The sequence below is a fragment of the Fusarium sambucinum genome, chromosome I (genome assembly GCF_050947815.1).
Source record: "Fusarium sambucinum isolate potato_lamoka chromosome I, whole genome shotgun sequence".
Lineage (NCBI taxonomy): Eukaryota > Fungi > Ascomycota > Sordariomycetes > Hypocreales > Nectriaceae > Fusarium > Fusarium sambucinum.
The window spans coordinates 11,571,613-11,598,511 of record NC_139294.1 but is presented as its reverse complement, the minus strand read 5'-3'; the positions used below and the strand labels follow the sequence as shown (position 1 = coordinate 11,598,511).

At 43.7% G+C, this 26,899-nt stretch overlaps 10 protein-coding genes across 10 annotated transcripts; 6 read left to right on the top strand and 4 right to left on the bottom strand.

Annotated features, from left to right (window-relative positions):
* Positions 1-1,366: 1,366 nt before the first annotated feature.
* FSST1_006479 (DJ-1/PfpI family protein) lies at positions 1,367-2,122 on the top strand (the record flags this gene model as incomplete). The annotated part of the gene is made up of 1 exon (XM_083232851.1): positions 1,367-2,122. The coding sequence occupies one exon, from the start codon at positions 1,367-1,369 to the stop codon at positions 2,120-2,122; it is 756 nt and encodes a 251-aa protein (XP_083089909.1).
* A 174-nt stretch (positions 2,123-2,296) lies between these two features.
* FSST1_006478 (uncharacterized protein) lies at positions 2,297-3,937 on the bottom strand (the record flags this gene model as incomplete). The annotated part of the gene is made up of 5 exons (XM_083232850.1): positions 2,297-2,710; positions 2,782-3,173; positions 3,220-3,411; positions 3,472-3,733; positions 3,794-3,937. 5 exons carry the CDS (start codon positions 3,935-3,937, stop codon positions 2,297-2,299), a joined length of 1,404 nt encoding a protein of 467 aa, XP_083089908.1.
* A 679-nt stretch (positions 3,938-4,616) lies between these two features.
* FSST1_006477 (NAD(P)/FAD-dependent oxidoreductase) lies at positions 4,617-5,964 on the top strand (the record flags this gene model as incomplete). Its single annotated transcript, XM_083232849.1, has 2 exons — positions 4,617-5,716; positions 5,772-5,964. The coding sequence occupies 2 exons, from the start codon at positions 4,617-4,619 to the stop codon at positions 5,962-5,964; spliced, it is 1,293 nt and encodes a 430-aa protein (XP_083089907.1).
* Positions 5,965-6,042: 78 nt separating this feature from the next.
* Positions 6,043-8,378, bottom strand: FSST1_006476 (Zn(II)2Cys6 transcription factor; the record flags this gene model as incomplete). Its single annotated transcript, XM_083232848.1, has 6 exons — positions 6,043-6,432; positions 6,481-7,352; positions 7,401-7,924; positions 8,014-8,076; positions 8,134-8,262; positions 8,320-8,378. The coding sequence occupies 6 exons, from the start codon at positions 8,376-8,378 to the stop codon at positions 6,043-6,045; spliced, it is 2,037 nt and encodes a 678-aa protein (XP_083089906.1).
* A 597-nt stretch (positions 8,379-8,975) lies between these two features.
* On the top strand, positions 8,976-9,475 carry FSST1_006475 (bZIP transcription factor; the record flags this gene model as incomplete). The annotated part of the gene is made up of 2 exons (XM_083232847.1): positions 8,976-9,025; positions 9,088-9,475. The coding sequence occupies 2 exons, from the start codon at positions 8,976-8,978 to the stop codon at positions 9,473-9,475; spliced, it is 438 nt and encodes a 145-aa protein (XP_083089905.1).
* Positions 9,476-11,053: 1,578 nt separating this feature from the next.
* FSST1_006474 (uncharacterized protein) lies at positions 11,054-13,150 on the top strand (the record flags this gene model as incomplete). Its single annotated transcript, XM_083232845.1, has 1 exon — positions 11,054-13,150. One exon carries the CDS (start codon positions 11,054-11,056, stop codon positions 13,148-13,150), a length of 2,097 nt encoding a protein of 698 aa, XP_083089904.1.
* Positions 13,151-14,037: 887 nt separating this feature from the next.
* On the top strand, positions 14,038-15,155 carry FSST1_006473 (uncharacterized protein; the record flags this gene model as incomplete). Its single annotated transcript, XM_083232844.1, has 4 exons — positions 14,038-14,182; positions 14,233-14,490; positions 14,581-15,049; positions 15,104-15,155. 4 exons carry the CDS (start codon positions 14,038-14,040, stop codon positions 15,153-15,155), a joined length of 924 nt encoding a protein of 307 aa, XP_083089903.1.
* A 645-nt stretch (positions 15,156-15,800) lies between these two features.
* On the top strand, positions 15,801-19,911 carry FSST1_006472 (CHAT domain-containing protein; the record flags this gene model as incomplete). Its single annotated transcript, XM_083232843.1, has 2 exons — positions 15,801-15,990; positions 16,040-19,911. 2 exons carry the CDS (start codon positions 15,801-15,803, stop codon positions 19,909-19,911), a joined length of 4,062 nt encoding a protein of 1,353 aa, XP_083089902.1.
* A 310-nt stretch (positions 19,912-20,221) lies between these two features.
* Positions 20,222-22,040, bottom strand: FSST1_006471 (general substrate transporter; the record flags this gene model as incomplete). The annotated part of the gene is made up of 5 exons (XM_083232842.1): positions 20,222-20,387; positions 20,442-20,510; positions 20,564-21,506; positions 21,560-21,828; positions 21,883-22,040. The coding sequence occupies 5 exons, from the start codon at positions 22,038-22,040 to the stop codon at positions 20,222-20,224; spliced, it is 1,605 nt and encodes a 534-aa protein (XP_083089901.1).
* A 450-nt stretch (positions 22,041-22,490) lies between these two features.
* FSST1_006470 (D-mandelate dehydrogenase-like dehydrogenase) lies at positions 22,491-23,612 on the bottom strand (the record flags this gene model as incomplete). Its single annotated transcript, XM_083232841.1, has 2 exons — positions 22,491-23,406; positions 23,461-23,612. 2 exons carry the CDS (start codon positions 23,610-23,612, stop codon positions 22,491-22,493), a joined length of 1,068 nt encoding a protein of 355 aa, XP_083089900.1.
* Between the last annotated feature and the right edge of the window lie 3,287 nt (positions 23,613-26,899).

The window sequence follows — 26,899 nt, the reverse complement described above, 5'->3', positions numbered from 1 at the left end:
CCAGTGGGTTACGTGGAGGCATGAAAAGAGCCTGAAGGACATTCCCCCATGGTGATCTTTCAGGGCTTGAGGTCGAGTAGCTATCTCCAAGAATAACTGTTTTTTTTTAGGGTAGTTTATATTACCGGTGATTTAACGCCCACTGTTTGCCTCCCATAACAGTTCATGGAGCTCCGACTCATTCACTGCCCACAGCATGTTGTATCGTGTATTGATGCCCCAAAGCTCTTGAAGTTGATCTGACCCAATTCCCATCCATCCCCAGTACTTTGGTTCCTCCGTCCCATCTTCGTTTTCCGTTTCCAATCCTGGCGCCTCAGCGTCGACTGCTTTTAGAAAGTATCTCTCCTTGTCTGCTGATTCCAGTGCTTCCTCATCAGCTACAATGAAGACATACACCCCATCAACGGACAAAGGTATTCCACCTGTCTGGTCATTGTAGAGTTTGCGAGCTGTTTGAAAGTTCTATCCCGTCCAAAAGATCGATATCGGATCTAGCGTCAAGGCAAAATCGAGAGGCGACTTCCTCAGCTTCATCTCTGTTCTGCTCGTCAACCACATCAATGAGTTTAGCCAAGACTTCATCCCTGGCAGTCGCAATCAAATTCTCCCATTGTCTGTCAGATCCAAGCCCATAGTAAGTGCGATAGATTGTGAACCCCCAGATCCCTGTCTCAGATTGGTTTTTGTTTCCGGTGAAAGGGTGGCTGGGAAAACATAGCCTTTTTCGGATATATGTCAAGACTGACATGGTTGCTCGATGACTTGGAATCGGACCTGTTTATAACAAAGCATCGAAGGACAGAGGGGTAAGATGCAGGGGGATTTTGTTAGTGTCACGTGTAGGGTCACATGATTTTGTTTACCAATTATCCAGGGACTAGCAACATCAATTTTTAACCTCCATCAAGAATGCCGTTATAATTAGAAACAAAACCGTCTTAGACCAGATCTTACATTGTATCTAGTCAGCGCTTGTTCTTTTTCACTCTTAGCTTGCAACGGCGGCTAACTTTATACGAGATGCGGTATTTTATGAAGATCTGGTCAGTAAAGTATGAGTCAGTAGGGTAACTGGATGTGATCATAATGAAATATAGGGAATTTGCAAGGAACTAACCGCAAAAAAACAATCCCTCTTTGGAATAGAACACGGAACTGGTATCTCAAGGCCGGATTCATTCTAGTGATATTATGCTTATCCTCTCTCGCGTCTTTTTCATTGAAGCACGAACTCGTTGATCAACACCAATTATGTAGTGCCACGTAGCATAATCAATTGCTCCACCTATACAACACTTATATAATAAAGACATTAAGAGGTACTGAAGTAGTTATAAGTCAGTTTAAAAACTTTGTTACAGTTATGGCTGAAGCAGGCAACCCCAGGCTGTCTTATGGCGTGCTCTTATACCCTGGTTTTGAAGTCCTCGACGTCGCTGGCCCTATCGAGTGTCTCAATACTCTCACCGACCAACTTCCCAATTCTAAATTGACTTTGGCTGTTATAGGCCGCCCAATTGACGCAAACAATCCTCATATTCCCGCGGATTTATCACCAGCCAATCCTAGAAATGGTCCTCCCTTCACCGCGAACCCCACTGACGGCTTTTCATTTCAATCTTCACAAGTTTATAAGCCATCGCATACTTTTGAAACAGCACCTCCTCTAGACGTGCTTATCATCGGTGGTGGATGGGGTAGCTTCCCATTGGAGGCAATTCAACCAGAGATTGACTTTCTCAAAAAAGTGTTTCCATCACTGCAAAATCTTTTCACAGTCTGTACGGGCTCAGCTATTGCCGCGCACGCTGGGCTTTTGGACGGCCTACGTGCCACTTCCAACAAGGCCAATTGGGAGTTGGTGACTCCTTGTGGTCCACGAACACATTGGGTGGCACAGGCACGCTGGGTTACTTCTGGCAAGATTTGGACTTCTTCGGGAGTAAGTGCAGGAATAGATGGAATGATGGCTTTTATTGGAGAGGCTTATCCTGAGGAGCGATATCCAGGTTTGTTGGAGAGGATTGCAAATAATATGGAGTATCGGTATGAGCCGGATCCTTCCAACGATCCATTTGCTAGGATCTTTACTGTCAAGGATGTACTGCCCCAGGAATAGATAAGTTGAAAGGATGTTACTTCATTCTTGCCTGACCTATTAACTTGTAGTAAAGCATATCGTGGCTGTAAAACATCTTTCTGATTAATAGTACTATCCATATAATATATCTCTCCAGCCCTGACTCAATCTTCCACATCCCTTGCTTAGCTGGATTATATCGGATAACCTCCATTATACAGAGTTGGAGTTATCTGAGCAAGACCAGGAGGCAGTTCTGTCGGGGGAATTGATGATGCCAACAATAGACCCGTATGTACCAGCAATCATAAGAAATGACCCTGACAGAACGACAAAAACGCTCCAGGCAACCATAGCTCCCCATCTAGCCGTGGGGTTCTTTCTACCTTCGGTCCAATTATCATATAACCACATACAACCCATAGGTTGAAAAGACATCAGGGTTCCGAGCAACGCGCCAATCAACGACACCAAGCCACCGAAAACTGGGATTCCGCTGGCAATCAGGTATGCTATAACTGTAACACCAGCTGTACAACTTAGCCAGGCAACCCAATGGATAAGAGAGCCCGAGGTAAGATGTGGTGACCCTCGTAGCGTGCGAACAAAAATATACTTGGCGGAGAACTGTTTCATCGGTTAACCAGTGTCTTTTTTCCAAAACGATGTCTGTGGATGTGTTTGAATAGGGTACTTACATGAATGACGAGAACAGTGCTCACGAGAATGCCAGGAAGTGCAATACCATAGCAGACTTTCTTCATAAGAGCTCCGGCAGATCCTAAGGCAGGTGAAGCGACATAAGAACCACAGAAGTAATAAACTACAACCCCGACCGTTAGATATGTTGCAGTGACGCCTCCTTGGCAGATCAGTAATGCGCGGGTGTAGTAACGAGGATCACGCATCTCGGCCGCGATAGAAAAAAATGCTCCTGTGCCTGCATATGCGAAGATAATAGTCGCTACTGCAGATATAGTTTTCCAAAATGGCGGATCATTAGTGATCTTGTAATCGGATCTCCACAGACCGTCACGTGGAGCATCAGCAGGACGATCCTGTACGCCCACTGAGACAGTCACAGTGAAAACTAAACACGGTTAGAGATGGCTGAAGGAAAGATCAGGGTAACTCACCTGCAATCATTATACTGCACAGTCCGACCCACGCTATCCAGCTCATACTACCTAGAGTACGAACACTTGCGAGGAGAAATGCTGCAATGGCTGCGACTGCGACGAAGGCTGCAGTACAAGTTCCATGGGTAGAGACAGCGTTGAGACCGATTGACGTGCCTATGATACCAGAGCCGGCAGCAAAGATCCAATCTATTTCCGTAGTTAGAGTAAGAACATAAGAAAGCCCTATATCGAAATTGAGAATCTTACAGAGACAAAATGCGACGCTGAAGAATTCACGGCCGACTCGACCGAACATCATAGCGCCTGCATCGTCGATACCGTAGACCTGTCGGTGACGTAGCTTGAAAGTTCCGACTATATAGTTCGACCAGGTCGTGATACCGGCGACAGCGAGTAAGCATATCACCCCTGGAACCAAGCCAAGGGTGTCGAATGCAGCGGGAATAGAGAGGACTCCGAGTCCTATCTGGGTCTTCATCATTAATGCAACTGTGCCAAGCCAGCCAACCTACGGAACGTTAGCCGAGTTTAACTACAACGTGAGTGGTTTTCTCGCTTGTATGCTTACATTTCGATAATTGGGCCCCTCATCACTGATCTCACCAAATACTGCATCGTGGTGTGCTGACTCTTCGACCATATCTTTGCCCATGGAAGCTTTCGGTGCTAAAGCTTCTGGGTCTGATTGGCCGGGTTCGTTCTTAATTGACATGTTGGGTGAATTGCGTGAAGCTTTTGTAACCAAGATGACAAGGTGGTGTTGTGATTCTCAGTATTGTTCCAAGTCTACACGAGACAACGGGCTCATTTATAAGTCCCACTTGATGGTTCAGAATCTGGGGGAGAGCACCATAGTACACTTCCCCGCATTGATAAACCTGCACGCTTATCTTGGCTGTTTCGTAGTTCTAACCAGGGTGAAAGTAACTATCGACAAAGTTTCCGCTATCGGTTCCAACTATCAATTTCCGTCGGAAAATGCGGATATAGTTAGTAGATAAGAATTTCCGAAAACCCGATTCATATCTCTTCGTAGCAGGTTAGTCATAAGTTTATGACTAGAGAGAGTCTGGAACCTGTCATTTCAAAATCCGACCGGCCCTATCAACTTCTCCGTACTTGAAGGGTGTTCCGTGCCCATTTGTCGGCATCCGTGCCCGCTTTTTGACATCCATATCTCCGACATCCATGTACACAAGTATAACTATAACAGTACTTAATTGTTGGAGGTGTGAGCAAATCTGGTATTCCCTGAGCTTTCACAACGCTTAAGAGCATTTAGATCGTCACTAAATCTCTTTTTGTCTTCGGCTCCCTATCTTCAACCTATCAACTTCCATCACTTATCTTGACTCTATTTCTCTTACCGATCCCGACTTTTCTCCATCACAATGGTCTTGAAAGAATCCCTCCCAAAATCTGGCTCCATCGTCATTGTTGGAGGCGGCATCTTCGGGCTCGGCACCGCCTTGGAACTGAAGAAACGCGGATACGAGAACGTCACTATACTCGATAGATACAATATCCCTGTACCTGATGGAAGCAGCGTCGATATATCTCGGGTCATCCGAGTCGAGTATGCCTCTGAGCTATACGCCACAATGGCACGAGAAGCCTTGAGGGGATGGAATTCGGAATACAAAGACCATTTCCATCCTTCCGGCTTCGTCATGATGGCCGATAAGACCGTCGATGCATCATATGTCGCTAAGAGCAAAAGTATGAGCGAGAGGTTGGGGGACAACAGTGGTGAAATCACCGACGCCAAGCAATTACGCACCCGGTATCCCAATTTTCCAGCTACTACTGAAGGATTCAATGCCTACGTTAACCCACGAGGTGGCTGGGCAGACGCACAAGCAAGTGTCCGACAATTGAGTGAAGAGTGCAGTCTTCAAGGCGTCAACTTCATCACGGGGCCACGGGGCACAGTAAAATCACTCCAGATTCAGAACAAGAGGGTGAGAGGCGTTTATGTAGCCGAAAGCGAATTGATCTCGGCTGATCAAGTCATTCTGGCAACTGGAGCCTGGTCAAACCAGATAGTCCCAATCAGCCACGCTTCTTCTGCATCTGGACAGTCTGTTGGATTCATTCAACTGAGCCCTGAGGAAGCAGCATCGTTGCAAGGCATGCCTGTTATCATAGATTTCACCTCTGGGGTCTTTGTGTTTCCTCCTTACCCTGGCAAGAATCTTCTCAAGGTCGCACATCACGGTTACGGCTTCGCCACGCGTATGTCAGTTGATGATGGAAAGCGCCTCGTATCTTCCCCGAAGCTGATCGGTAACAACGCTGAGGCTGGTTATCTTCCTGAGGATGCAGAGGAGCAACTCCGAGCTGGGCTTCGTCTATTGGTTCCCAAGTTTGCTAGTCACCCCTGGCTGAAGAAACGCATGTGCTGGTATTCGGACACTCCAGAAGGAGACTTTATCGCCGACCATCATCCTCAGCTGGATGGTCTGTTTATAGCTACGGGTGGTGCTGGCCAGTAAGTCTTTGAATATCTTTCTGTGCTGATACATAAGCTGACTTTACCGCTATAGTGCCTTTAAATTCTTGCCTGTCCTCGGAAAGTACATAACGGACTGTTTTGAGGGCAAGGCATCTACAGAGCTTCGCAACAAGTGGCGTTTAAGACTGCCTCAAGATTCTGAAGTCGAACCCAAGAGAGGTGATGGTAGCCGCGGTGGTCGACCATGGAGAGTGCTACGAAAGGAAGAGCAGGCAAAACTATGATATGTATCGTATTAAATCACGTGTATTTGCTACACAATAATATGTCGGCCGAGTTCGAGGTACCAATAGCTTTCCAGTTTAACAATCCCTCAATTCTTCAGGTGAATAGAATGGTAGCCAAGAAAAGTCTGCAAGCGCGAAATCCGACAGGAACTCATGCATCATTGGATCATCTAGCCAATCATCCTTTTCAGAAGTAGTCCTAGAATGTTGTGGTTCTTCGGTACCTTCATGCGGTGGGTGAGCATAATTGGTGATAATCTGTAATGTCTCGTCGCCAGACATAGAGGGTAAAAATGTCGAGCTAATACCGCCACGGCCTCCAAACATCGCGTCCAAGGGCCTTGGGGTAAACAGCTCCCATACGAGCTGTGGAGGAAACTTGACTGTCGTCCCATCTCCAACATTTTCATATAAACCACGCTGAGTAAATGACTGGAGATAACGGAGAATATCACGCTTCATCTTCTGTTAGCAGTGGACTAAAGAATAAGTACAGGACGAAAACATAGATACCTTGCGAGCGATATGTGGCCATCTTTCCGAAAAGTGACCCAGTGCCTCGTCATATTCGCGAATATCTTCTTTCGCTTTGCTAGAGATATTCCGATCTCTAGCAAACTGAAATAGCCATGGTATAGTAGCAGTTGCTGCCACCATCTGCCCCACTATTGGATCATGAACTGGGAACGGTATGCTGTCACAAGCCCGTAGCAAGCGCGCAACCCAAGCAGAGTGAAAAAGAGACTGATCAACAGATCGTTGGAGGAAGGACAATGGCTGGGAAAGGGACTTTGACTTGCGCAGCGCCACTAGTTGGATGAAAGGATTGTGTAAAGCTGCGTGTGCAGCATGGGATACGAACTGCATCAAAATCCAGGGTGCCCAATATTCTTGCTCTTTCTGAAGCTCAGCTGATCCTCGATCGCGAAACGAGACCTTTCGGAGAAGGTGTTGATGTGCCAAATTAAGCTCAAGTTCATGAAGCTTCATTGTTAACTGACTATGCTCAGATGAAGGCAGCCAAGGCTGTTCCGCCCTTCCAAGACGTATCCCTTCGAGGTAGGATACCACGTCACCCCAAATACTAACAGCTTGCAAACAACATGCGTTAATTCCAAGTCGTTGGGTGTCTTCATCATTCGGGTCAAGGCGTGACATGAGAGGCGGGGGCGGACTTGACGGGTATTTTGGTACATGAGGATGTTGCGCGAGGAGGCAGAAGTTGGGAGAAAAGGCCTTTTCCAGGATGAAGATGCTCCAGTAGCACCTAGCACCGTCGCTATTCTTGATTTCGGTAGTGACGTCTTCTTCGGGATATAAAAGACGTAGGGCTTGCAGTCTAGCTGCTGTTCCGATCGTCATCCAAGCTTGAGCAAAGTTCCCATCTAAATGACGTTAATCTTATCCCTGCAGACACAACGAGCTCACCCTACCTAAAACATCTAACAAAGCTAGGATGCATAGAGAGCGGAGTACTTCAAGTCTGGCCGTCCCTTGTGAAGATAACTCCATCACCTCGCTTTGGCACGATGCCTTGTAAAATTCGGTGGCTTGTTTCTTTTTCCCACCATAGAAGGCATGGCTTGTAAATTTCAGAACGAGAGCCAAGAAGCCCCAACGAAGAAACTGAGGGAACGATTTAAGGTCGGCCTTGAGACGGCTGGGATCGAACAGTGGTAGCGGTCGGAAATACAAATGATTTCGGTAAGCGTCGACGAAGAAGTCTAGTGAATCTTCTGGAGGTTCTGTCTTGGTCATAGACCTCATACACAACGATTCAGTACTTGAGAAACGTGGGTTAATACTGTGTTGCTGCACTAACCATGTCGAGTTGGATTGGTAAAATCTGGATGGATCAGGTTGCTCCACAGACGAGACGGTCGGTGAGGTGTCGGTGTTCTGGTAGATGGAACTCGATGGGTGATACAGTTCCTGAGAAACCTCCCCGTCAACGGACCTGTTATTGTCAAGATTAGCGCCCCTCACAATCCATTACCGTTTCAAGAACCCATGAACAATACCCATCCATGTAGGAATTATACTGACTGGGGTATAACATGTTGTCCTGCTCCTTGCTGATCCACACTTTCGCGTCGCGCAGCCTGCGCACTTGGGAAGTCATAATCAGCGACTAGAAGCAGACTAAAAAGTCACAGATGTATCTACCGTGGAGATGCGCATTTCCGCGCTGAATGTCCGGTCTGCTGACCTCGAGGCAAGTAAACACACGCTTCGTTCAAGCGACAGCAAAGAGAGCAGCTTGGTTTCTCTGCTGAACATCTTTTCTTCTGCTGGCTGTCATTAGATCAATTAGTCAGCATTTCAAATGGTTTGGCAGAGCCTGGAACGGACCGACAACGCTCGCATGAACGTCTTGTTTTTGCGATATGGTGTGCGGAAATCTGTTCCATCGGATCGGATGCTGATGTGTCGGAGATTGTTTATTCGGTAAGTATGTCGAGCAAAATTGGATCTATGAGATGTTGGTGGGAGGCGGAGAGTCGGAGTTTTCTATATGTTTATCTCTGGTTAGAGCTGCTATTCTCCGACTTGCTACCGAGGGAGCCAATCATAGTGTGGAATTAATTGGACTGGAAAGATAGTGGCTGCCATTTTCCGACAAGCGCGTGGCAAAATCCGACTGTGCTACTGGTTTTCCGACATCAGAATTACATGCATCACACGAAACCTGTTATCCTGATTAGAATCAACGAATCTAAAACCCCGCAGACGATTTGAGTTATCGGAAAGGAGACTACTCTTAACTAGGTAATCTATCGTTAGTGGCCATACGTCCGATGGATCATTCGTAAATATGGCATACCCCCTGTTTTCCTCGATTGCAATCCATCATCAACCATCAAGGACCCTGGACTACTCTACGTTGAAGACGACAAGAAATCTTACAGAAAGAACAATCGGATGGTAGAACGGACAACAAAAACTATTCTTTTTATTTCTCATATTTCTTCTATTTGTTTGCTTTCGTTTGACCAACACACAACATCATGTCTACTGAAGATGCCCCGTCTACTAATCTTCGCCAAGAAGAAAGGAAGTAAGCTCCACGAACATGTTGCACACCAATGTCCATCCCTCGATGACTTACAATGAGCATAGGAAGCTTCGGAATCGTCTTTCACAAAGGGCTTTTCGCCGCAGACAAGCCGAATGCTTAAGAGACCTTCGTAACCGAGTTCATAATACCCAGGATAGTGGCAGAATTGACCAACTCCAACACGAGAACACTTTGCTCCGTGCGGAACTGGTCAAACTTCAAGGAAAATTGTCACTACTCATGGGAAAATTCCAAGGTTTGAGTGACTCGATAACTCATACTCTTGATGCATCCCCTAGTTCAGAGGAGCAGCCAGGCGAGAGTCCGTCAAGTGATCAGAGTCAGGTATCTTCCAACACAGATTTTGACTGGGGTAGTCTTTCGACTTCATGTTACGATGTAACTGAGCCTACCCTAAACTTCGCCACTGGTCAGTCCTCCCAGCTTTGACGAACGATGAAGTATCTAACGATAATAGACATGACGGGAATTCAGTCCATAACGTTATCGGATACTGTTTTCGCAGATAAACCAAGAAGTCAGCTGGGATCGGAGCCTTTCTGTCTTGATCCATGCTGGACTATAGCCCTTTCTGGAGATACTTCGACTACGACTGTGGGGGATATATTTAGTTGGATCGACCCGTTATAATCTTGTTTCTATTTGTAAGTAGATTGTTGATAATTTAGTCTTTTGAGATATCTTCTAAGAAATAAAAGAATCACTAAAGAATGAAGAATAACATGAATCACTAATGTAAATTAAACAGTGACATTCATTGTGGATAGAACAGTTACTGTATTTAACTTCTCGCTATGAATGATTATATTATTGGACTAATATATCTGATAGATGTGAGATTGATGATTGAACAGGTTGATTGGAGATCTGCGTTAAAAGGACTGCGAACAAGAAAGAGGTGTAGATGCTGTGTGATATTGTCACGTGATTTGACACGTGACATTCCTCACGCTCAACAGTCTTTCACAAGCTGAAGGGCATTGAGAGTGATCTAGACAATTAAGCGACTAGTCTGGACATCTTCACTTGTGTGCGTCTTTGAAAGTTTGAAGGGATAGTTCTACGCATGGCCCCGAGTCACGACGGACAGATAGGACAGTGCACCCATAACAATGTACTTTTTTTGTTACATCTTGTGCAGATGTAATACCGAATCGCACGTAGCTAAATGGCGTTGACCGGGTGGCGTCATGCCAAGCAGTGCAGTATGTGTTGTCGAAGCACTATCATGTAGGCTGTCAAGCCACCTTCGGTGAAGCCCCGCATTCTGTTCTGTGACCACTTTGCATTGACTAGGCTACCGGCGGCAATAAGGAAACGCACTGCGTTGCGATGTTTCTGATTGCGGAATTTAGCAGAGCCTCTATTTGGTTTCGTGTGAGTGGGTAGTTGTTGACTTCTGTCACCAGTTGTTACTCATCAAGGACATGATTTCTGACGTAGAGCTGCAGTCAATGGATTGACGAAACTCTGACTACTGTTGTTACCTGCAGCCGGATTGAGGCTCTGCTTAGTGGCTATGTTGAAGCCGTACAGCTACATCCTTGGTTTGTTGTCAGCAGCCTCCCCAATAGGCTTGGGTGGGCGTCATCAGTGTACTCTAGCCTGCATATTACGGTGTGACACCGGGACTTCAGCCGCACTTGGCAGGAAATGCTGGTGGATTTCTTGCAGCCTATCGCAACATTTCACCTAGGTGTCTCTCAAAGACGTTACACCCGACGCATAACAATACCTAATCGGTGCCCTACCTCAGGTGGTCAATAGTCCTATACCATCAAGGTACTATAGGAGGCACACCATTGTTGATAGGCTCCTGGGGGGCTGAATCCGTCGTTGTCAAACTCTTACCAGCCCGTTACTGAACTGCGAAGTTCAAGGTATATTTGGACCTATACAGCGTAGTTCATTTTGCATTTTCTTAACATTGGGACTATTCGTCATTGTCTTTGGTCTGTCGTGTCATCTTTTACCACACACTTTCTATCTTTATTTGGAGCAACTTCCATGATGAAGAGTAATTCCACAGCAAGGCATTGGGCCGTTCTGATCGGCGTCAACTTTTATCCCAAAGTCGAAGGCGGAGTATTTTCAACAGAAGAATGTCTTCAGGGGGCCGTACCAGATGTACTGGCTGTGCAAGAATACCTGGAAAATGTGCCTTATCCCGTCAATATCGTAACACTTACTGCAACGGCACCTGATGATTCAACTCTGAGAAAGCCAAAGGAGGATTTCGAATCTTGGCCGACCGTAGACAACGTCGTTCGATCGTTGAAAAGGGTGATCAAAGAGTCCAAAGCAGGCGACTACATCTACATACATTTCTCAGGACATGGTGTCAAGCGCCTATCAGAAGGATCAAGCAACAGGAACCTGGCCCTGGTTCTGTTCGAAGATGAGCCCCATTATAGGAGCTACTTAAAAGGTCCAGTCCTGCGTTCTTGTCTGAAGACCATGGTAGGAAAGGGATTGCTGGTTACTATGGTCCTGGACTGCTGCTTTTCTGGCAGCGTACTGAGGAGTAGCCAAGCGATAGGCACCTCCATCAGGGCGATCGGATATGACGCTGCTGTAGACAACGGTTCTCCATCAGATCCTTGGAGGAGTCTATTTGAACTCGGTAATATCAGTCGCGAATCAGAGCTTCAGCATGAATGGTTGGTTAACCCGGAGGGTTATACCATACTAGCAGCTTGTGGCTTGGAAGAGAAGGCATTCGAGCTTCAATCTAGCACTGGGGAGCTTCATGGGGGCCTGACCCAATTTCTCCTACGGGCATTGATAGACTTGTCTAGTCGCAATGTCCGAATCACCCAAGAGTTTCTATATAACCATATATGCGCACGATTGAAGGCCGTCGGGGGTGCGCAAACACCAAGGTTGTACGGGAAAAGAGGTCTCTCTTTTTTTGGGGAGCTTCAAAACTACTCTGTCAGTCCACTCATCCCTGTATTCTGGAGAGGAGATAGTCGAAACGCCGATGGTTCAGTAAGACGTCTATACATCAGAGCAGGCGATGCGCATGGGGTCAGCAAGGGTGATGTATTCGACATATACCCTCTTGGTACTGGAACTGGAGACTCTCTCCGGCTTCGAGTAAATGCCGTTCACAGTCTCCATTCAGAGATGGTCGGATTTGAATCCACGACCCCCGTTTGCAACATCAAGGACGGCTGGAATGCAAAATTAGTGCGTTCCGAGGCACAGCATAAGATTGCCATTCGAATCACAGAAGAAGCCTACAGCTACGCCAAAGACTCCATCGAACCACATCGCCTGCAATTTGTTCATTTACATATTGGAGATGAAAATCAAGAGGCCTGTCAATTTAACGTGGAGCTTAATCATAGCCGTCAATATTGTATCTACGATGGGTCGATGGAGTTGCTGCCCCACTTTGAACCTCTCAACATCGATAGACCTAATGCTGATGTGCATCTCTTGTACATCCTGCAGCGATTGGCATCTTATAAGTATCTCGAAAACCTGGGGATCGAAAGAACGCCGAGGCCTTCATTACAAACGAGAGATCAGACATCAACAAGCTTCGCCGATTCATTTACAGTCGAAGCCTTCACTGACAGATTGGGGGTCAATCGCAATGGTCCGGGCGGCCCTTTCCACGTCAATCATGGAGACACCTGGTCTCTCAAGGTGGAGAATCACAGCAAAAAAGAGGCTATGTACTTAGCATTCTTTTCATTCACCTCCTCGTGGAAGATCAAGGATCTTACAGTCCCGGTTGGCAACAATTCTTTTGAAGAAATACGGCCATCTACAGACAAAGACGCAAGCCAAGAGACGATTCGCTTGACAATGAAAGTTCCTGAGGGACAGACCAGCTGCAAAGATGTAATCAAGGTCTTCTTAACTAACAGGCCAACGTTATTCCCAGCTTTGAATCTGGACAAGGATCTCATGCATCATCCTAAGACGAGGAGCGCCAGAGAGACTGTTGAAAGTGGAATTGGAGGGATTCCGTTCTTTCTTGCAGCATTATCCGGCCTCTACCGGGATGCAAGTGGGATTGAGCAAAAGAGTATTGAGCATGAAGCATGGGCTACCAAAAACTACATCATATATACCTCTTTGCTTAAGTGATAGCCGGATACGAAAGGGCCTTCTCATTCCAGTCTTGCCTTTACACCTGACGTTCTCTAGCATCAGACAACACTTGTTACTCAAATTCGTTGTATTCCTCCAAGTCCGCGTCTCCAAAGGTTTTCCCATTCATTATGCTTTGACCTCGTGCATCACAAAGTTTGTAGGTACCTTGATCAGCCCATGAAACAGTATACGGCCCTTCCCTTGGAATATTTCCAACTGCACGAATATAGACCTTGTCATTTGGCATGAAATTGCACTGTGCTGTATCAGCACCATAGACGAGATGGAGACTCTAGGTGAATGTGAAAAATAAATACCGGGTTGGGCTCGTCTATTGGGCGACCTCCAGAAATGATTGTGTATGTCGGTTCTGTGCCTGGTCTAAGCAGAGGGTAAGTAATAGCTGGATGTATCTTGGGCTGATAGAACCTTACTCCATGATTGCCCTAGGCTTTGGATCGAAGGACATAGACAACTATTGCTAAGCGTTGAAAATGTCACAGCGTAAACAGTTAAGGCTGTGTAATTTTTAAGGGGATAATTGGTACACAGTTTGTGATTTCAGCAGAGCGGGGTTATATGCATGCAAAGGCGCGGCTCATGTCCTGTCATCCTGTCGAGGCTGCCTAATGCTCTGCCATCCTTGGCATTTTGTGATTTGGGCAGAGCAAGGTTGTGTTGGTAAGCACATGATGGCGACAGGGTGGCAAGTACTTTAAGGACCTATAGATAGCGACCTGCATCTCAGCGGTCTGCTGAGTGTGCTTAGCTGCATAATACTCCACCATCCTTGAGCTGCGCTACTCTCGGCATTTTACTGTAAGGATCATACTCTTCCCCAAACAATATTCGGATATTTTCGCCAGATACTGTAGGCTCAAATGGCGTCGACAGTGGTTGACATGGAAATGGGAGCACCATCCCATCAGGCAACGGCACCCTCGATCACCTGGAGATCATGGCTATTCCCGCGACTCAGTTCGTTGACCACCTTTGACACTTCATACGAGACAGCGGCATGTCCAAGTAAGAATACCGGGGTAAGACATCACCATGGCATTACTAAACCTAGACAGTTGAAGACTACCCCGCAGGGTATCCCCGATTTTCTGCCCTTGTGGCTTCTCATCCCTCATATCACATCGCTCGCCGATTCACTATCCTGCGTGCACAGCTTCTTTTGACCAAGCAGGACCGATTGTCTATGCTGGAAGAAAAGCTAGCCAGATTCGATTCTGACAAGAATAATTATGCATTTCTTGGATGTAGCCGAGAGATGAGTGAACCTCGCCGCCAGATCCTCAAAGATATCGATGACGCTATGGAAGATTATGGTATTGATGATTCCCATTTGAGCGAGCGAATACTGACTTGATGTCCTCTATACTCTTTCCTGGACCGACATCAGAAGGCTATGAGCCTAGATATGGCTCCTAAGCAAGCAAGAGCAGACCTGAAAAACTGGATCAATGGGGTCGGGTGTATAGCACGCAAAGAGATTGCTTACTTACACCACGCGGAGGATCTCATCTGCCTGAACAACACCGGCGATGTTGCTTCAAGTTGGGTTGAGTTAATGGTGGAGCAGGGTCGTCGGCTCTACCATAAACACTGGGTTCATAACGCAACTACAGATTGCCCACCTTCCTTCCCTCTCATCTCGAGGGACCCTCGCGTCCATGTATTTCCAATTGCTTCGACGAGGAAGGTGGCCAGGATGCTCATGGCGTTGTTGATCACCAGTCTCCTCCTAAGTCCTGTCATAATTTGCAACGCGGTTCAGAGTCTGTCAGCCAGACTCGTCATTATCGTCTTTGCTGCATCGATTTTTGTGTCTTTGTTAGCGGGTCTGACCAAGGCGAATACTGTCGAGTTGGTCGTGGCTGGCGCAACGTAAGTTCATTCATCCCGCGAGAAGTAAATGACTAACTTGTGGATGGACGGTAGCTACACGACTGTTTTGGTCGTTTTCATCTCGAATACAGACGGGTCTGCTTAAGGGAGAAGATCATAGGTTAATTGACCATGTTCAAATCTATTAGAGGTATCGATAGTAGCGATCTTGTAGAGCCGCGTGTGTAAAATAGTATAGCCCATACCACGGACAATACTTAACACCAGGCAGCAGTCGCGCCATCATATGAAAGCATAATGATGGTGTGGAGAGAGATTACGCATGTTCTCTTCAGTTCTGTTAGAGCCTCATTCCCCAAATGGAGGTATCAAATACTAAGTAGCTATACTTGCATTAGTCGCTGGTGGTTACAGTGCCAAGACTGCACCATGACTACGTGCCAGTGTTGGTTACACTGTCATGGTCAGCAGTGCCTCTAGCTCCAGTAAGCCCCGCGTCAGGGCACACTAACATTGTCACATCACTGCCACATTAGTCGAAAGATGAGCCTGAAGGATGATAACGCGGAACCACACCAACAGTCATTTGCCTGTTTATCAGCTTCGTATTCAGTCTTTGTCAGTGTACAAGGTATAAGAGTGATTGCTGACGTGTCAATGTTGTTTTTCCTTCCTCTTTGCCATCGTATTGCTCAAACACACAAATAATTTATTGGCTTTGTAGTCGAAGTCATTACTGGTCCTTTTCATTCTCAAAAACGCTTGCACTTGCATCACAAAGTATTCAAAAATGGCCGCCAACTCTAGCGAAAGTCTGTGGGCAAGAGTTGAAGATGCCAGAGACGACAAACCTCGGACCTTTACCAGGGACGATATCATTTGGGTTCACGAATCAAGCCCTCGTGAACCGTACCTTTCATTCACCATTGGGCCTCATCCACTGCGTCGGCTCATCATCAAAATATGGTCACACGATCAAGGTTTGGACACATATTTCCCTTCATGGATCTCACTACTGACAGTTACTAGGCTGGTGCAAGGCTGAGTACAAGTCCAATCAGCCCTATGCGAACTCGCATACTTGGTTTGCTCTCGGCATCGTCCCAGAAAGCCCCGATCCCCTTCTCCCTCCCGATGAGCCGTATCTATGCGAAATCCAGAGGAACGTTCGTGCGTCCTTCGAAAGGAAGTGCCACGTCCTCGAGTGGAGGCTCAACACGCCAATTGAAGAAGATCAATCAGATGAAAACGAAGCGCAAGGGTGGTTGGAGTCCATCTCGAGTGCGTCTCGTGTCAAGGTCGGTGTGTTTCCTCTGGCAAGATACGCAGGCTGGAAAAACGTGGTGTATCGAGTTGAGGTCGAATTGTACGATAACAGTGACACAACCCCGTTACCAGCGACAGGGCCAACTGCAAGGATAACATATTCGAATTACTCAAAGAAAGCTGCGTCTCCAACAATCGACAAGGATGCGATGCGTTCCTTGACCGCGGAGATAGAAGAGGCACAAGGCGTCCTAGATCAGACGCCTAGCGGTGACCCAGACATCGCAGTGAAATTAGATGAGCTGGCATTCAGCCTCAGTCGACGCTACGAGCAAACGAGTTCAATTGAGGATCTAGCAAGGGGAATCGAAGCCGCTCAGAAAGCTTTTGAGGCGTTAACTCACGATGACTCGCGTGTTGGTACAGCCTTGAACAGCCTTGGGATCTGGCTCGTTAGACGATATCATCACACACAATCAAGAGATGACTTAACAAGAGGAATTGAAGTGGCTCAAGAATCTATCAAAGCGACACCGAATGAGGATCCACACCTCGCTCAATATTTGAGCAATCTTGGACAATGGGTTTATTGCCAGTATGAACAGACCCAGTCAATGGACGACTTATCAAGATCAATCGAAGTAGCAGAGCAAGTGATCAAAGTGGCAGCTGCAGATCACCCAAGGCTTGCTGTGTATTTACACAACGTCTCGTTCCGTCTACACATCCGGTATCGTGACAAACGGTCAGTTGAAGATCTGATGAGCGCCATCAAACTGAGCCAAAAAGCCGTCGAAGCCGCCTCTGATGATCATCCAATGCTTGCTCAAATTCTCGACAATCTTGCAGACTGTCTAGCAGCCAGATACAACTCAACAAGGCGAATCGATTACCTAACGAATGCAATCGAAGCGCTCGAGAGAACCATCAAAATGTTACCCGACACGCACCCAGTCCTCGCTTCATGTTTGATCAAACTTGGCGCCTGGCTTCGTTTTAGCTTCGAGGCGACAGGTTCTATGAAAAACGCAGAAAGGGCGATTGAAGTCAGCCAAAGAGCTATAGAAATCATACCTGAAGCCGACTACGAAAATCTTGCAAAATGTTTGAGCAACCTAGGAAGGTGTTTATCCGGTCGTTCCCACCAGACACATTCAACGGACGAAATGGACAAGGCAATTGAAATAACAGAACGAGCTATCGCAATGCTTCCTGAGAACCACCCACACCTCGGTTTCGCTTATGACACCCTTGGAACGTGTTTGAGCCTTAAGTCTGACCTAATAGGATCAACGGATATCCTGACAAGAGCGATCGGAGTTCAACAGAAAGCCGTCGAAGTGACTCACAATTACCTAAGACCCACGTATTTGAATCATCTTGGCCAATCTCTTGCTAAGCGTCATGGGTATACAGGGTCTAAAGATGACCTAACAAAAGCAATCGAAACAATCCAGAAAGCAACGGGAGCTGCATCTAGTAGCCAATCAGATCCCACTCTTGTTTTAACTAATCTTGCAGCTTGTTTCATTTCACAGTATAAACGGTCAGGGTCAGAGGACGACCTTGCGAAAGTTATCGAAACAACTGAGAAAGCTGTTGGAACGACACCTCATTATGATAAAACCCTTGCTACAAAGCTGAACAACCTTAGTGTTGGCTTAGGTCAACGTTATGACCGCACAGGGGCAATGGGCGACCTAGCAAGGTCAATCGAAGCATCCCAGAAAGCTGTTTTATTGGCTGATTCTTCCACCCTCGCCACGTGTTTGATGAATCTTGGAAAGAGTCTAAGAAATCGGTATGTACGGGCAGGGTCAAAGGATGATCTGATGCGCGCTATCTTGGCGCTCCAGAAATCTGTTAAAGCAACGCCTCAAGGCCATTCACACCAGGCCTATCGTCTCTGGAACCTGGGAGACCTACTAGGTCTCCATTATGCAGTAAGCCAAGCGAAATCAGACCAAGATTATGAGCTCTCAGTGTATGTTAGAGCTTGTCATTGTACAACATCTCGGCCATCTGATCGTATACGCTCAGCTAAACGTGCTGCCCGTATATATTCATCGAGGAAACAGTGGGACGAGGCATACCACTTACTACGAGATGCAGTCCTCCTGTTACCCAAAGTCAGCACGCGGTCGCTGAATCAACCTGACATGCAGAACGTGCTCAGTCCCACTTCTGGCCTGGCCACGGATACCGCTGCGATAGCTATCAATGCTGGAAAGTCAGCATCAGAGGTGTTATCCATCCTTGAACTGGGCCGGGGTGTTATCGCTAGCCTCTTAATTGATACTCGTGGCGATGTTTCGAATTTGAAGGAGAAGCACCCGTCACTGGCTGACAGTTTTGTCGCACTTCTAAATGAACTCGACTTGCCCTCACAAGATAGCGGCTCGACGGTTGAGTTATCAGCGATCAACCGACGACACCAAGCTAGCCGTGAGTTCGACGAAGTCATTGAACAGATCCGCACCCAAGATGGATTCCACGACTTTCTTCAACCTCCACCTGCTGAGAGTCTCATGGCAGCAGCGAAGTCGGGTCCTATCGTGGTAATCAATGTCAGTCTGTACCGATGCGATGCAATTCTTGTGGAGTGTGAAAGAGTCCGGCTGTTAGAACTTCCGGAATTCACTCCTGAAAAGTTCCCAGAGTTTGACCGGGACGTCAGCGACTTCAAGTACAATCCTTGGCGTTTTCTTGAATGGCTCTGGACTACTATTTGCCGGCCTTGTCTCAACGCACTTGGGTTCACAGAAGCATTGGGCGGCGACGCGCAGTGGCCGCATATATGGTGGATCCCTACAAATTCTTTCAGTCAGTTTCCTCTCCATGCAGCGGGGATTTATGCACCAGGTTCAAAGGAGACGGTTCTTGACAGAGTGGTATCTTCATATGCTTCATCCATCAAGGCGTTGCAGCATGGGCGCCAGCGACGGAGGGAGTTGATGGATGAGAAGAATCAACAGAATGCTGCTATTATCGTCGCGATGGAAGAAACTGAAGGGCAAATGTCCCTTCCGAACGCGAAAACAGAGACCGATAAAGTCAGAACCTTATGTCAATCACTAAACTTGGAGGTAACAACTCCTCCCCGCCGTAAGGCCGATATACTGGAACATCTCAAGAAATGCAGAGTTCTACATTTTGCAGGACACGGAGAGTCCAAGGCAGATCCTTCCCAAAGCTGTCTTCTCTTGGATGACTGGCAAACAAGTCCCCTGACTGTCGGCCACCTTCGTCAGAGCTGGCTCAAAGAGAGCCCAGCCTTCCTCGCGTACTTGTCAGCCTGCTCCACTGGAAGCAACCAGGGAGGCCGTCTTTCGGACGAGGCCATCCACCTGGTCAGTGCCTTTCAATTAGCTGGTTTTCGGCATGTTGTTGGGACACTGTGGGAAGTATCGGACCCGCATTGTGTCGATGTGGCCACCATACTATACCAGACTCTATGTGAGGACGGAATGACGGACGAAGCTGTCAGCTACGGTCTTCATCGGGCGCTTCGGAAGCTACGCGATGACAGCTCTTGGGGAGGAACAAGAAGGGACGCTGAAAGAGAAGACAAAAGGCCAACGGAAGAATGCAGCCTCAACACGTATTGGATCCCGTTTGTTCACTTTGGTGCATGAATGGAGGAGTGTGGATGTAAAGGAACTTACTACAACTATGCGCTGTCTTATCCCGCCTAATAGATTCGACGATTTTACAACCTCACGGGTGAGATGCCCCACACAGAGATAGTTAAGTAAGGCACATCAATACAAAGATCTTGGATACAATTCAACACTTCATCGTGGAACTATGAGCTCATGACTTTGTACACTGTAGAACTGTGAAGAAAGTGATATCTGCTTGTGCCAAACCTTTCAAATCCTGATCTAAAAGCCTTTCCTCCACGTCGATACATCTTTGTCAGTGCGATCTGACAGCATAAATAATTTAAATCTTTTCAATCTTTGAAACGGTTGGCTCTTTTTCTACATCATCGTCGTCATTATGCATCTCGTCCATCTTTGTCTTGCCGTGAAACTTGCGGGTTGCTGCAGCTGCGTCACCTTTTCGTCCGGTATCGAAAAGCACAGACACCTCCTCGATGGTCATGTTTCTACAAAGTGGAGTCAGTACATAGTTGGGTATAGCGAAGAGCCGATTAACATACCTCGTTTCTGGGAAGAAGAACAAGATGAGCACAAGGTAGATGCCGATAACCGCGATATAGACGATATAGCTGTCAGGAGTTAGCATTTTATCCCATTTCCAGTACTTGCGATCTTAACTTACTATTTCCATGCAATGGCCTCAAGTGCGACAGGATTGACCCATTGGTTAAAAGCCAGCGCGACACTCTGGACACTGAGCTCAATACTCAGACCCTTGAGTCTGAGATTATATGGCAGAATCTCAGCGCCATAAGCAAAAGGCAATGGAGACCAACTAATGCAGTAGAAGGTCTTGAAAATGTACATCATCGGCACCACAGCGAGACCCACGCTATGTGAAGGATTTTCGGCGAACGAGCCACTAAGTCCAGTGATGATCGTGTATGCTACCATCATGCCAGCGGTTCCTGTGATCCAGAGAGTTCGGCGACCGAATGTTTCAGCGCTCATGGCACCAGCATATGCCCATATAAGAGACCAAATTGCCATGCCTCCATTGATTCCGGCAATGGCGCTAGACGAAGTGATGCCAACGAGTTTTAAGGCTGGGGATAGATAGTAGGCAATGATACCGTTACCAACCCAGTTGGAACCTGTACCCATGGTAACCAGGACAAGTAGTCGACGTCTGTTTCCAGGAGTCTTCAAGAAGTCCATATACTTAGCATTGTTGCTCTCTTTCTCAAGCTGAAGGGCTCGGCAGATTTCATCATATTCATATCGGACTAGTTCATCATCCATGTCGCCGTTGGCATGCTCGTCAGCAAGAACCTTGAGCGCTTCTTCGGATCGATCGTGGTCGACGAGCCATCGAGGACTTTCGGGTACAAAGAGGAGGTGGACCAAAACAACGGCTGGTGCAAAAGCCTGGAACAGGCAAGGTGCCCGCCATCTCCAGTTGCTCTCGGGCCAGGATAGTGTACCGTAGCAGAACCAAGCTGCGACAATCTGTCCAACGTAGTAGTTACTGTAGTAGGCCGTTGCGACATAGGGTCGAAGACGAGGATGGGCGAGCTCTTGAAGGAGGGCGATGCCAGTGATTTTGCCGAATGGACCGGCAGCACCTAGAACAGGAAACGTTATTCGATGACCCTCTGATGTGAAGCGCACGACGTACCAATGATAACCCTACCACCAATGAACGTGCCCAAATTCTTTGCGAATGCATTGAGGAACGCTCCAAGGATGAGTAAAACAGAACCAAAAGCCAAACACCATTTTCGACCCCACTGTCCATTTATCCAGGAGGCTGCAAAGGGCGTGACGATCGCCGGAAGAAATAAACTTGCCGAAATCAATCCCAAGACGTTTCCGGACGGATAATTAAAGTATTCTTCCCATTCAGGGATCGCTTGTAACCCGTTCATCAAACTAGCATCGAAACCACTTTACTTCTGATGTTAGACAAGATGACTTGAGATAATTCGGTTCAACACATACAGATAGAAAACTGCAAAGTAGAAGCCCACGCAGTGCCAGACGTTTTTGCGGAGCCCAGGATCCCGGTACCATGTTGGGTCAGTATTATTTCTGAGGCTCATATAATGCATGGCCTTCGAAGTCTTCGGTTTAAAGAACTCTGCCACCGGTTTGAACATGTTGGCGGCTGGTAGATTGGAGAGTGGATGATAATTGAAAGGGATTTGGATGGTTGACCGAGCGTTATATACATTGGTCAAATGGCAAACCGCAGTCAAGGCCTTTCTTTCATGTGCCAGGAATGGTTTTTGCGGGGTAAAGCTGGGGATAACCTGGGGTAATTGATTCTGCTTATCCGTGTGCTGCTTTTCTTTGCTAGAATGAAGGATCACCACCAATCGGACAGATCGCCGGCTTTACGATCTTAAACCATGTACCAAGACAAATGCCTGCCTGGAAACATTGCCGATGTCTTTAGTTACAGGCGCAACACATCAGCGTAGCCACGTTCCCTTAGTCCAAACTCACCTCGATTTCACCTGAGTGCCAAGCATGTTGACGAATATAGATGCTCTACACTTTCAGAAATAATGAGATAGATTTGATAGTGATAATTCATCGATTGAATGTTATGAAGAGGCCTCCTCAAATGCCTTACGGTTAACCGCCGTTGTTGGCTCCCCGCAAAACTCTCCATTCTCACCCACTACCCTCAAAATATTCTCCATTGCCTTGAGCTCAAAATTGATCCTTGTCGTAATAGCCGCTCCACCATTGTGGCATGTGAGAACCACATTATCCATCGCTGCAAGCTCCTTGGATACTTGAGGTTCATGGTAGTGCACATCGAGACCAGCACCTGAGATTTTGCCACTTTTTAGCGCCTCGATCAATGCTTCCTCGTTCACAATCTGGCCGCGGGCTGTGTTGACGAGTCTTGCACCGTCCTTCATGGCGGCAAATGCTTCCGTGTTCATAAGACCTTGAGTGTGAGCATTGAGTGGCGTGTGTAGACTAACGCAGTCGGAGATGGCGAGGAGGTCATGAAGAGACGAATGATATGTGGCTTGAAGCTCTTCTTCTACTTCAGGCGGAGACCGTACCACATCGTAGTAATGAATCTCCATACCCAACGCTAGGCGTGCTTTACTTGCAAGAAGTTTGCTAATATTTCCCAAGCCAACGATACCGAGGATATGGCCCCTTGGGTTATAGCTGATAGTGGCAATAAGCTTATGCATAGCGTTGAACTGCTCGGGGTCACAAGTGCGAGCCCCACGCTGTGATCGCCAGAAATTCCTAAACACAGAGAGGATCATGAAAAGAGCTGTGTCTGATACGGCCTCATCACTTGCACCAGCACCATTGGCATACCAAATACGGCGTCGGCCAAGGGCATCAACGTCAGCCCAATTGAAGCCTGCACCAGCTGATGCGAAGATACGGACTGATGGAGGAAGAAGAGAGATTAGCTCATCATCCCATTGACCCATCTCGCCACCAGTCTGGAAGTGTGGCCGGTAAATTGCGGAGAATTGGCCATATCTGAGGTCATGTTAGATTTGATGCTATGTAGAGGTTGACACTGAAAGGGCGTACTTTTGCTCTTTGAGGGCCTTGATAAATGATTCTCGGTCGGGTTCTTCATTTGCTACAACATGGAATCGCTTTTTGAAGACGTTTTTGTAAAAGTCGTGGTTGTATTTGATGTCTTCTCCGATGCGGAGGACGATTGGCTTCTTGGAGGCCATGGTCGTAAATCTGCTGAGGTGAGACTGTCGTAGGCAGTTTCGTACCGTTGTAAACAATTGTTGCCAGATCAATCAAGGTGTCCAAGTATGATTTGCATGCCTCTTCAATCGCGAGTGTACTTTACTCCCTCATTTATGTCGGTTATGTTAATCCTTGTCCTGTAGCCAATGGATTGAGGGCGGACATGTCACCGTCACGGTTATAACACCGGCCTAAATCCGTCAAAGTCAGGGGAACCCCGCACGCTAATTGAAAAACGTCAACAATTTTAAAGTCCGAGATTGAGCATCTTGGTCACTGGGATAATGCCTGGCAAATCCAACACAACCATTTCTGCCTGGTTCTCAATTGAGAAGCCCACTGTTTCGAATAAACGAACGAATGGGAGTGAATACTGTGTCCTGGTTATCTAATAGCCCATACCTGTTAAAATATAGCTACCCTATAATAGGTAAATATAAGCTTAATTTTAGCAAAAGGAATAGCCTTTTACTAATAATAAAGTTATATAAGATTAGATAAACTTAATTAAGGTTAATATATTTTATTTACTTAGAAAAAGGGGAAATTATATAGCTATATATTAATTTAAATAGAATATAGTTAATATATATATTAATTTTCTATATAATAGTTTAATAATTAAGAGTCTTAGAGTTATATTTCTTTAAGATAATTATAATTACTAAAAAATAAGCCTTTAATTAATAATTAATAGCTTAATTAATTAAATTAATATATAATAAAATATCTTATAATACTAATAAGAATTACCTTTTTAATAGCTTAAATAATTAAAATTCCTTTAAATAAGTATATATTCTAAAGACTTTAAATAAAAAAGTATTTTATTTATATAAATTAAATAATTTAAGCTAATTTAAAGTCTTATAAATCCCTAAACTAATATAATTAATAATTAAGGTATTTTAACCTAGTAATTTATAAGATAAAAAGGTAAAAAGAATTATATTCTTTTTTAATAATTTTATAAAAGATAATAAAGAAATCTATAAAGCTAAAATAGTAATTTATTAAAGTAATCTTAATTAATATAATATAAAAGTAAATAGAATTTATAATATATTTAACTAGCTAATTAAGAAGGTATACTTATATTATATAGAAACTTACTCTTTAGCTATAAATAATTCTATAGAATATAATAATATCTCCTTTTTCTTTTAAAATTTAAAAGCTATATATAGTATTAATAAAGCTATATAATATAAATAAGCCTAAAATAGCTATTTTAAAGTATTAAAAATACTATAATAAGCTTTAATTAATTAAAAAGATTAAATTATTATATAGAAAAAGGCTATTAGAATTAAGAAGTTAAGAGAAATAGTAAAAGCTTAATACTTAAATATATAGTTTAAAGACCTTTAATATATATTAGACCTTTACTTTAAGCTTTTCCTATAAGTAAAATAAAGCTAAAATAAGGATAAAATTAAAATAAAAACCTATATATCTCTTATATTCTTAGCTTTATTTAAATAAGAGATTTAAGATAATAAGAAAAAAGTTAAAAAGCTAATTATAAAGTATATAGTAAAAAGGAGCTTTAAATTTACTTTTTAAGCTTTACTTTTATAAAAAAGAAAATAAAATAAGTTAATTATAATAGAATTATAAAAAGGTTTTATAAAAAAGCCTTAATAGTCTATTAAATTATAAAATAAATATATTCTATATAAAAGGAATTACTTAAACTCTAGTATATAATCCTATTAGGTAGCTTTCCCTAGAAATATATTAAAAAGAATTTAAGTATTAAAAAGATAATAGGATTTATTTAATAAAAGACTTAAAAGTAAAAAAAAAATATAAAATCTCTTTAAAAGGCTATAATAAAAAGCTATTAAAAAAATAAAAAAGTTAAAATAATTATTAATAAAACTAATTATAATTTCTAAAGAGGTAATTACTTTTTTTATAATAAATAGTAAATAACCTTTAAGGAATTTAATAATCTTAGACTCTAGTATTACTATTTATATCTTTAATATAGTTAACTAATTTACTAAGTTAAAGAATATAATATAGGGAAAAGAAGTCTTTATAGGATTAAAGTAGCTATTAATTAAAGGCATTAAAATAATAATTATTAAAGTTTAAAATATATAAAGAAAGCCTTAAATTATTACTTTAAAAGGTATTTTTTATTGCCTAAAGATAAGTATTAACTTGGTATTTTTTTATAAGCTAAAGTAAATTAATTATTAATAAAATTAATAAAATAATTAAGATATAATTTAATATATAAATAGCTAAGCTTTATATAAGCTAAGCTAGAAATTTAATTAATATATTATTAAATATAATTTTAAAAATATATATTAAGCTGCCTTTTATATAAAGTACTATTAATATAACTTATAAACTATAAGAAAGCTAAATTATACTCTTATATTTACTTAGTATTATAAACTAGGTTATTTAAAGCTATAAAGCCTTAAATGCCTTATTAATTATACCTTTAAAATAAGGATAAAAAGACTAGTAATTATTAAATATAATATATATAAAAAGATAAAAATAAAATACTAAGAGTATTATAAACTATATAAATATAACTTAAAACTTAAAGAGAGATTTTCCTTTAACTTTTATAACTTTTTAACTAAATTAAATAGTTATATATCCCTAGGTATTTAAACCTATAGAGAGATAGGTTATTATTAGAACTAATATAATAAAAACTTATTATTAATATTTAAGAACTTTATATAAATACTTTAAATAATATATAATCTAATAATTTAAGTTATTAAAATAAATAATAAGCTTTAAAAGGGTAATTTAAGTAAAAGCTAGCTTATATAAAAGGGGATATAAGTTAATAAGAATATACTATATACTTAATAATAAAATAGCTTTAATAAATATTTTAAGGAGGTAATAAAAGAAAACATAAAGCTTTTAAAGATAAATAATAACCTCTTAATAGAATTATAGCTTAACATTATAAAAATAGTAGTTTATTTACTTAATTAAATACTTAAGTAAAGTCTTAATTAGAAAATACTATATAAATATTTCTATTTAAGTATATAAACCTTATAAATAAAACATTAGCCTTAAATTAGCTATATAAAGGTTATTAGATATAAAATATTTATTATAATAGATTTAGTATAATAAAAAAAAAATACCTCCTTTTAAAAATAAGCCTAAAAGTATAAATAGGCTACCTAGTTAAATATAACTCTTAAAATATTTTTTAAATTTAAAATCTAATTATAAATAAGATATATATTACTAGAGATATTATTTTTAA